Source organism: Orycteropus afer, unplaced genomic scaffold (genome assembly GCF_000298275.1).
Source record: "Orycteropus afer afer isolate SDZICR_OR568_19922 unplaced genomic scaffold, OryAfe1.0 scaffold00295, whole genome shotgun sequence".
Taxonomy (NCBI): Eukaryota; Metazoa; Chordata; class Mammalia; order Tubulidentata; family Orycteropodidae; genus Orycteropus; species Orycteropus afer.
The window spans coordinates 846,373-857,289 of NW_006921882.1; the positions used below are offsets into that span (position 1 = coordinate 846,373).

At 50.7% G+C, this 10,917-nt stretch overlaps 1 protein-coding gene across 1 annotated transcript in view; it reads right to left on the reverse strand.

The window, feature by feature from the left end:
* PHACTR3 (phosphatase and actin regulator 3) overlaps positions 1-10,917 on the reverse strand; it is a 277,100-nt gene that overhangs the window by 18,149 nt on the left and 248,034 nt on the right. Inside the window, exons 8-10 of the mRNA XM_007951516.1 lie at positions 6,050-6,203; positions 1,679-1,700; positions 378-413 (exon numbers count right to left, since the gene is read on the reverse strand). Coding sequence (XP_007949707.1) covers positions 378-413; positions 1,679-1,700; positions 6,050-6,203 — 212 coding nt within the window. The remainder of the gene's footprint in view (positions 1-377; positions 414-1,678; positions 1,701-6,049; positions 6,204-10,917) is intronic.

Below are 10,917 nucleotides of genomic sequence, written 5' to 3' on the forward strand. Positions count from 1 at the left end.
CAGTCACCCAACCATCCACTCACCCACCCCTCCAACTACAGACACCTGACCATCCACTCACCCACCCATCCAATTATGTAAGCACCCAACCAGCCGTTCACCCACCCATCCAACTACGTGGAGCCCCTGGTGGGTGCAAAGCACAGCCTTTCAGTTAGCAGCTGAGCACTTCACCAGTGCACCAGCAGGGCCCCTTATGGTCACTGCTGTTGTTAGGTGCCGTCAAGTTGGCCCCAGCTCACAGTGACCCCGTGTGCGACAGAACAAGCCGCCCGGCCCTGCGCCAGCCTCACAATCGGCCCCATGCGTGAGACCATCACGGCAGCCACGGGTCCGTCGTCTCATTGAGGGTTTCCCCTTTTCTGGTGACTTCCCACTTCCCCCAGCACGATATCCCTCTCCAGGGACTTGTCCTTTCTGGCCACATGATGAAGGTAGGAGAGGGGGGCTCACTATCCTCAGTTCCAAGGAGCATTCCGGCCATAATTCCTCCAAGACAGATCTGTCCGTTCCTTCAGCCGTCCGTGGCACAGTCCAGACTCTTGGGCAACACCACAACTCAGAAGCATCAACTCTTCTGTGTCTTCCTTCCTGCAGTCATGTGTGAAGCTGGCTTTTTTCTCTCTGTTTGTTGCAGCCATGGCTCCTCCCTCCTGAACAACATGCTGGGGCTTTCTGCCTGCTCACCTGCCGGGAGTCCCCACCCCCTGCATCCCTGGGCAACCAGCCTTCATTCTTGAGCGGGACACGGTCTGTGTAGCTCATCACCGGCACGTTCTTTTAACACTTTTGGAAACGTATCTCATGTAAACGATGATTTTAAAAAGAGAAAGTGGTTTGTGGAAATGATCATTGGTGCTTTATTTTCAAAGTGAAGATCTTGAAGCAATGGATAGTCCATTGATAGTGGATGAAAACACAAAGCAGGCACGTCCATGAGCTCCCAGAACCTACGCGGCTCTCCGCTCCCAGATCCTGCACAGCTCTTGGCTCCCAGATCCTACATGCCTCTCAACATGTAAACCTGAACACAGAGCAGTGATAGGCAAACCATGCTGATACCACACTGGGGGCAAAATCTCATGAATGCTATGAGGGCCTCCATTAAAAATAGATAGTTTTATGTTTAAAATCTACAGTGAATTTGTAACAGTTTATAGAAACATGTACACCCCACAAAGATAAAACGGAGAATTGAGGAAACAGACAAATGGAAACAAGAGAAGGCCAAACCCTTGATGAACATACAGTCGTGCAGCCTAAGTGACAGAGCACAGCCACAGGGAGACACACAGTTGGTTCTGAGCTTCCTGGCAGCAAAGCAAAAAGGGAAACACAATGAATGAGAAGATATGCATTTTCTTTAAGATCTCGTCAGGGCAGCTACTAAGCAGAGCAGAGCTTACTCTGACCCGAAAGCCGCAGAGAACCATTTTCCCAGGGTCGTGAGGAAGGGGGCACGGGACAGTGCAAGGTGGCAGTGGCCCTGGTGGTGAGGGGCTATTACGGTACACTGTCCCACTCTGGGGACCTGGAGGGGCCCAGAAGCCTGCCTTCACGAAGCTCTCTGGTAAGAGGGGTGCACAGGTGGATGGCGGACCAGGCCTGGATCAGTGACCACTTTCCCACCAGTACCTTCCTGCCCTCATTCCCCGGCTGTGTGACGTGGGTCAGTGACTTCTGGGTTCTGGGCCAGGTTTCTGCACTGAAGAACTGGACCTGTAACTGTCCCCACCCGGAGAGCTCAGCCCAGGCTTCAAGGAGATGGTGTGTGAAGCACGTAGCCTGGTATGGGCACACAGAAGACATGTAACACGCCAGGGATGCCCACTAGCGCTCACGACGGCCGTAGGGTCTGTCATCTTGGACGGCGCTGACAGGCTGGAGTGAGCACCTTGAGGATGAACCGGGCACGCACCCAGCACGCTCAGGGTTGGGAGGGGGAAGGGGGCCCATCCACCCCCAAATGTCTCTCAGTGGCTGCCTATTATTCTGCAGCCCCCAAGCCCCGCAATGAGCTTCTACACTTTGCCAAGGAATGGCTTCCTTTCCGGGCAATTCAAAGAGGTGGTTCCTTCCCACTAAGCCAGAAGTAACATGGCTATAGTTCTGGGAACCTCTGTGTCCACACAGGGAGAAGTCGCACCACGTCCAGCTCTGCTCCGCGGCTTCTGCAGAAAGAGTGCCTCCACGCTAAGGCCCCATGGCCAGCAGGCCCACACGCATGCACGCACTGGCCAGCTGGGAGCCCGAGCGGTCGCCTTAAGGTCCCTACAAACTCCCCAGAGCACCGGGCTGGACAGCAGCCTCAGCTCTGCTTCTCTTCTGGGAACTTGTGTTCTGTGGAGGCAGGAGCAGTAGCGGCCTGTTCTGGACACAGAGGAACAAAATGTGCAGAGGGCCACCTCAGGGACTGCTCGACTGTTTACTGAGCTAACGTGGGAAGGACCAGCTCCCAGAGGGCACTGGCGAGCATCTGACAGCTTCCTGCACGCCACGCTGGGCACGGCCTCCCCGGGAGAGGCTTAACAGAAGATTGCGTGTGCCTTGGGAGGGAGCCTACCAGCTCGAGGCTTGCAGGCCAAGTCACGGGGCTCACACCCACAGCAAGGCTGCCACTGCAGCCTGGCCCTCAGGCATCCCGGGCCTGCCTGTGCTGAGAGGGGGCACAGGCCAGTTCGCCCGACTGCACAAAGGCCTGTGGGGTAGGACAGGACCAGCCCAGGCGTGCACCAGGCTATGCCCCAACAGCAGCTCCCACCCGAGAGCACCCTGACACGGACTAACCCGGAACCTTGCAAAGATTTACAAACATTTTACAAACAGAGACCAGGCTGCAGAAAGAGGCGGGGCTCAGGCAGGCAGGGCCGGGGATCGAACTGGTCGGTCTGTAGCAACCCAAGCCTGTGCTCAGCCAAGGGCCTTTGTGGATATCCTCACTAACAAAGTCCCACTCCCCATGCTTCCTACGTTGGTGGCATTTTACATCATCCCATTGCCTCCCTCCACCCCCAGACAGAGGCACAACATACTTCTTGTCCAGTGACAGTCTGCACACACTGTCATCAAACCAAACCAGTACAAGCAAATTCCATACTGTGAGCAAGATAAACAGGCAGACCTGAGCTGTCTTGGAAGCTCAAGGCCTAAGGTTCCGGCAGACTTTGCATGACCTCCTCACCCAGCCTCTATCCTGTGGTGAAACCCCGGCAAGTTGGAATCCATTCAACCAACAGCAATGAACCACAGGATAAAGGGAGTGTTGAGAGGGCCAGTGGTGCTTCAGTGGCAAAATTCTCACCTCTCGTGCAGGGGACCGGGACTCGAGTCCGACCCGTGCACCTCACGCACACCCACTATCCGTCTGTAGGGGAAGTTCGTGCGCTGCTGTGAACCTGAACATGTTCAGGGAGCATCCAGACTAGGAGAGCCAGGGAAGAGAGGCCTGGCAATCTACTTCCCAAACCAGCCAATCAATGCCCTCTGCATCATAATGGCTCAATCTGCAGCCAATCCCAGGGATGGTGAAGGACCAGCAGCGATGGGTCTGTTCCTGCTTGAGGCGGTGGGAAGCCCAGCGCCCAGCCTCAGCAGTGCACTATGGGTACCTTGCCGTACCGGGACCTCCTTATAGGCTCTCCCTGAAAACACACCACCTGGAGAATATCAGACCCATGTCACAGATGAGAAAGATGAGGCTCAGAGTGGTGAAGCTCCTTGCCCAAGATCACACAGCACATCTGTGCAGAGCTGGGATCTGAACCTGGGTCCTTATGATCCCAAAGCCCACACTCGTGGTCCTGCTATTGACCACCAGAATGCTGGCAGGGGCCACAGCCACCGGCAGTGAACGTCTGCCACATTGAACAGGCCTTCTTTGGCAGTGAGCCCAGCAGCAGGGACCATCCCTGCCGTCCCATTCTACAGATGAGAAAACTGAGGTGCAGAGAACTAGCTGGCACTTGACATCATGTGGCAGCCTTAGCACCTGTGTCTGAGTCAGCCGCTCACCCCCGCTGTCCTCCAGCCTGCCATGACACTGATATGCAGGGGGGTGGGGTGTCAAAGACCAGGGTGGGTGCATGGAGCCCCAACACTCCTGCAGAGATCAGAAACAGGAGCCCCCACATGAAGACCCCCACACCTCAGCAGAGGACTTACTGCTGAGGGAAGAAGGCCAAGGCATCCCTTAGAGCAGGGACCTCAAGCAGCAACAGTTCTGAACCTCAGGGGACACTGGGCAGCATCGGGAGGCACCTGTGGTTGTTATGACGAGGGCGGGGGTGCCGTTGGCATCTGCAGGGTGGGGCCAGGACGCCGCCGCACACCGCGGTGCACAGGACGGCCTCTCCACCGAGAATCGCCCGGCCCCACGTGTCAGCACTGCCAGGCTGACACCTGCTCCAGCCCTTGCTGCTCCGAGTGCAGTCCCCTGACCGGCAGCATCGGCCTCCCTGGAAGCTGGCAGCCATGCAGATGCCAAAGGCCCGCCCTGGCATGCAGGATCCAGACCTGCACTTCCCAAGATCCCTGGTGGCCCGGGAGCACCGACCGAGGATGAGCCCAGTGCGTGGGGACCACCATGGTGCGTGGGGCTGGCCCACTCTCCGTGCTGCACCGTCTCCCCTGCTGTGGGATGGGGGGCCAGTCCTGGGGCTCCAGGTGGCTGGGTGGCTGATCCCGGCTGCAGGGCTGGCTGATCCTCAGCAGGGAGGAAGAGGGGGCTCACTGTGAAGGTGGCTGCTGCACTGGACCACGTGTGTGAGCCACTGATATTTCCTCTGCCCACACCCCCATGACGCCCAGGATGCCCACCTGGCCCCTGCCTTGGAGAGACCAGGGAAACACAGCCGCATGCTGAACGCACATCTGCATAGCCACAGCCTACCTGGGTGGCCTCGCTGCCACGTCCTAGTGAGGGCTGGCACTTGGAGGAACTCTGGGAGGGGGGTGTCCCTGGACCCAGGTTTCACTGGCACTCAGGAAGCCAGCCATCGAGCAGCCCTGCCCACCCGGACGCTCTGTTCAGGACCAGTGACGAGATCCCAGGGGATCCCGGCCCCAGGACACAGCAGCCCCATCTCTCCTGCCCCAAACGCAGTAGCTCTCTGATCCCCTGAGCCAAAGGACTGCCTCTGGGCTGCAGGAATTACAAAGCAGAGAGTGAGTGGCTGGTGGTTCGGGGGCTGCAGCCAGATAGCAGGTAGCCAGGTATGGCACATCCATTGTCCAAAACAGAAAATTCCAAATTCCTAGCTCTTTTTCAATCTTAGAAGATCTGGCAATACTGGATCCACTTTCTTGCATGGGAATGCCCAGGTGAGGGTGAGCCTCTTCCCCCAGACACCCCACCCCACTACCTGCGGCCATTCGCTTCTTCCTGGGCCTCATCTGGCTCCTAGAGACCTGTGATTTTCAACTGGGGGTGAGTCTGCTCCCAGGAGACATCTGGCAATGTCTAGGGGCATTTTGGGTTGTAATATGTACCAGTTAGGGGTGCTGCTAAGCATTGCACAATGCACAGGACAGCCCCAAGTACAGCAGTGCCACAGACACTGGGTACGCGGGCCGGGGTGCAGACACTGGGGGCTGTAGACACTGGGTGTGCGGGCCGGGGTGCAGACACTGGGGGGTGCAGTACACAGGTGTGTAGGCTGGGGTGCAGACACTGGGGGTGTAGACACTGGGTGTGCAGTCCAGGTTGCAGACACTGGGGGTGTAGGCACTGGGTATGCAGTCCAGGTTGCAGACACTGGGGGTGTAGGCACTGGTTGTGTGGGCCGGGGTGCAGACACTGGGGGCTGTAGACACTGGTTGTGTGGGCGGGGGTGTAGACACTGGTTGTGTGGGCCGGGGTGCAGACACTGGGGGTGTAGGCACTGGTTGTGTGGGCCGGGGTACAGACATTGGGGGTGTAGACACTGGTTGTGTGCGCCGGGGTGCAGACCCGGGGGGGTGCAGTGCAGAGGGTGTGCTGGCTGGAGGACAGTGCGCAGGGAAGGGGATGAGTCCAGCAGCCAGCCTCGCGGGGCCGGCCCAGGGCACTCACCTGGAGAGCTTCATCTCAATCTGCTGTCGGATCTCCTGCCTCTCCTCATCCGTCCTCCTGGGGAAGATGTTCCGCTCCTCCAACTCCTGTTTGCTCGGCCGGTTCCTCAGCTTCACTGCCAAGAGCTCCTTCTTGCATTTCCTGGGCAGGGTACCTAAGAGGCCCATTGAGAGGAAGAGGGACACGGGTCTCAGCAGAGTGCTGGCTTGCCCATCCACTCCACCTCTAGGAGGAAGAAGTCTGGCCTAGAGTGGGGGAGCCAGAACCAAGCACACACACATGCATCAGCACATCCATCAGGCTGGTGCCTCCTGGCACAGGGAAAAGGGATGCTGCCATCGCTGTCCACCACAGCCCTGACCATGAAGCATCCCTGGATGCCAGCACAGTCCTGGTTGACACCTGTGGCCCCACGGTGACTGTGAATAGCATGCTCCTTCCCCTTCCATTGTGTCTCAGTTTGGAACATAAATTACATGGTCATGTTGCCATGGTGGTCCCTTGCCCAACCCCTACCCAGTCCCACTCTCCCACTGCCCATCACTCTCTGGTCATGGGGGTCTTCTTTCAATTTCTAGAATGTCCCACCTTAGGGTCTTTCCTCTGCTCATGCTGCCCTGCTTTTACCACTGTTATGGACCAGACTGTGTTCCCTCAAAACACATGCTGGCAACCCCAACCCCCATAGTTGTGGTTATAGTCCCACTCGGCAGTGGGTTTTCTTCATTATGTTTATGACATAGTATTAGTGTAGGGTGTGACATGAGTAAATCTCATCTGAGATATAAAAGAGATTAAACAAGCGAGTAAGCAGAGATGGGGAAGACAGATACCATGCCACATTATGACAACCCCCAACCAAGGAACGAGGACCTTCCCACAGAACTGACACAGAAAGAACCCCTTCCCCTAGAACTGACATCCTAAATTCGGACTTGTAGCCTCCTAAACTGTGAGAGAATAAGTTTCTTTGTAAGTTAATTGTGTGTGTATTTCTGCTCCAGCAGTGCTAGAGAACTAAGGCAGCCACCCAGGGCTGGCCACTCTCAGCTGCACAGCTCAGCTTGAACCCCATCTCCTCGAAGAGGCCAAGCAGAGGCCCATCACATCACCCCAGTGTAACTGCTACCTTATGAGAAGGTGCTCTGGCAGGTTACTGATCATCTATCTCCTCCCTTGGACTCTCAGTTCCCTGAAAGCCTCATACCCCAGCTCCTAGGATAGTGCTGTGAGAGTAGGCTACAAGTGAATAATGTGAGTGTGGCATTGGGGGCAAATACTAAATACAGCATGGACTTCCAGAAGGACAAACCAATGAGTCTTAGAAGAAATACAACCAGGATGACCTTTTGAAGCAAGGATGGCAAGACTTCGGCTCACTTACTTTAGACACATCAGCAGGAGAGACCAATGACTAGAAAAGGACATTCTCATTGATGAGTAGAAGGTCAGAAAAACGAGAAAAACCTGTAGTGAGATGGTTTGACACAAGTCTCAACACTTGGCTCAAACATACCAGTGATTGGGAAGATGGCAGAGGGCCAGACAACATTTCGTCCTGTGATACTAAGGTCACCCTGAGTTGAAGGCAGCTTGACAACAAGTAGCCTCACCAACAACAGTGAATCCTGTTGAGCAGCTGAGTGGGCTGGTTTGTGGGCTACCAGGGTGAGCCTCATCTTTGTGCTGTACATCTGTCCAGGATCAGCTGACCGAGATAAGGGAGACAACCAAGAACTCAGGGAAGCCAATGTTTAAACGTACTGAAGACAAGAAATTCTTTTAGCTGCATTTACACGCAGAGTGGCCATGCATTCAGGGTGCTCGGAAGTGATGATGTTCTGCTTAACTTCAGAATAACAGAGTCACCTGTAACACTTGGCAACCAAAGACATTGACTATTTGCAGCTAACTCCAAAGTAACACACAGTTTTCAGTCTTGCAGCTGTACTGTGGCTCAGACTCAAATCCACAATCTTACTGAGTCATTTCCATAGATGGACCTTTATTTCTTAAGAAAAATGTTTCCTCTGAAAGTCAACTCCTAGCACAGGAGAGGGAATACAAAGCAAGAGGACAAATCGAATGGTGCAATCATTTAATAGAAGTTTGGGGTAAGATACAGAGAGTTTAACTCAGTTGAGACTTGAATTTCTAATGTGAGCTTGTTTGCTTTTATATAAAAGAGGAGAAAAATGATGATTCTGGAAATCATTTCTACAAGAGTCCAGCCTGAAACTGTTTTAAGGGCTTTATAAATGACAAAAGATGAGGCTCTAAGGTTAGATAGCACTCAAAATATGACTGGGGAGGAGCTGCCTCCTCAAGGTAGAGTTGACCTTAAGGACATGGATGGAGTAAAGCTTTTGGGATCTTAATTTACTGCTGGGGAACAACTCAAAATGAGGGGGGAAAAGCTGCAAATGTGCATTTATAATCAGAACAAGGAATGTACAAAGTATGAATCTAGGAAAATTGGAAGGCATCAAAAAGGAAATGGAACACATAAAGATCAATATCCTAGGCATTAGGGAGCTGAAATAGACTGGTCCTGGCCATTTTGAATCAGACAATAATAAGGTCTACTATGCCAAGAATGACAAATTGAAGAGAAACAACATCACATTCACTGTAAAAAAGAACATTTTAAGAACTATTTTGAAGTACAATGCTGTCAGTGATAGAATAATATCCATATGCCTACTGGAAGACCAATTAATAAGACTATTATTTAAATTTACACACCAGCTACCCAAGCCAAAGTTGAAGAAACTGAAGATTTTCATCAACTTTTGCAGTCTGACCCAATATGCAATCAAGATGTATTGATTATTGCTAGTGATTAGAGGTTGGGCAATCCTACTTCCGTAGTGATACTGCCTTGGAAACCCAAGGAGGGGTTGCTATGAGTTGGGGCCGACTCGACGGCAAACAACAACAACAACAACAGTGATTAGAATGTGAAAGTTGGAAACAAATAAGAAGAATAAGTAGTTGGAAACTATAGCTTTGGTGACAGAGATGACACAGGAAATTGAATGACAGAATTTTACATGACCAAGCACTTATTCATTGCAAATAACTTTTTCAACAACATAGATGGCAATTGTACACATGGACCATGCCAGATGGAACTCACCAGAATCAAATCAACCTCATCTGTGGAAAGAGACAAGGAAAAAGCTCAATATCATCAGTCAAACAAGGCCAGGGGCTGCCTGTGGATCAGACCATCAACTGCTCAGATGCAAATTTAAGTTGAAGCTGAAGCAAACTGACACAAGTCCACCAGAGCCAAACTATGACCAGAGACCACCTGAAAAACAGATTTACATTTAAAAACAGATTTGACACATTTAACACTAAGGATCGAAGACCAAATGAGTTGTGGGCAGGCATAAAGGACATTATATATGAAGAAAGCAAAATGTCATTAAAAAGACAGGAAAGATCAAGACCAACTGGGATTTATACCAGATATGCAAGGATGCTTCAACATCAGAAAAACAATCAATGTAATTCATCAGCATAAATCAAACAAAGGAAAGGAACTACATGATTATGCCAACTGACAGACAAAAGGCATCTGACAAAATCCAGTATCTATTCCTGATAAAAATGTTGAACAATATAGGAAAAGAAGGAAAATTCCTCAACATAATTAAAGACATACGTACAAACAATGGGCAACATTATTCTCAATGAAGAGAGACTGAAAGCATTCTACTTATGAACAGGTACCAGACAAGGATGCCCTTTATCACCACTCCTATTCAATACTGAATTGGAAGTCCTCAATGGACCAATAAGGCAAGAAAGGGAAATAAAATGCATGCAAGTTGGCAAAAAAGAAGTAAAATGGTCTCTATTTGCAGATGGTATGATCCTATACATAGAAAATCCCAGACACTCAACAAGAAAATTACTAGAACTAATTGAAAGTCTTAGCAAAGTGGTTGGATATAAGATCAACATAGAAAAATCTCTCAGACTTCTTCACACTAACAAACTCTGAAAAGGAAATCAGAAAAGCAATACCATTTATAATAATCACCCCAAAAGATGAAGTACTTAGGAATAAATTTAATCAGAGACACACAAGACCTATACAAAGAAAACTAAAAAATACTACTATAGATACCAAAAGAGACCTACATAAATAGAAGACTATACCATGTTCATGGATAGGAAGACTTAACATCGTGAAAATGTCACTACTACCCAAGTGATCTACAGATATAATGTGATCCCAATCCAGATTCCATCAAAATTCTTTAAAGAGACAGAAAAAATAATCATCAGTTTTATATAGAAAGGAAAGAGACCCCAGGTAAATAAAGCACTACTAAAGAAGAACAAAGTAAGAGGCCTTACGTTCCCAATCTCAAAACCTACTATACGGCCATGGTAGTTAATACAGTCTGGTATTGGTACAAGGACAGACACAGACCAATGGGACAGAATTGAGAATCCAGATGTACATCCATCCACTGATGGAGAGCTAATCACTGACTAAGGGCCGAAACCCATTAAATGAGAAAGAGACAGTCTCTTCAATAAATGTTGCTGGCAAACTGGATATCCATTTGCCAAAAAATGAAACAGGGCCCATATCTCACATCACATAGAAAAATGAGCTCAAGCTGGATCAAAGACCTTAAAATAAAACACATAGACCATCAAAGAGAAAAACAAGGCAAAGTTCAGGGAACTAATTCAGAGCCTATATACACAATCAAATATAACTAAAAATGTACAAACACCAGAAAACCAAATACATGTCTGGGACCTCCTGAAAATTAGACACTCTATGTGTCAAAAGATTTCACCAGAAGAGTAAAAAGAGAACCTAGAGATTGAGCAAAAAA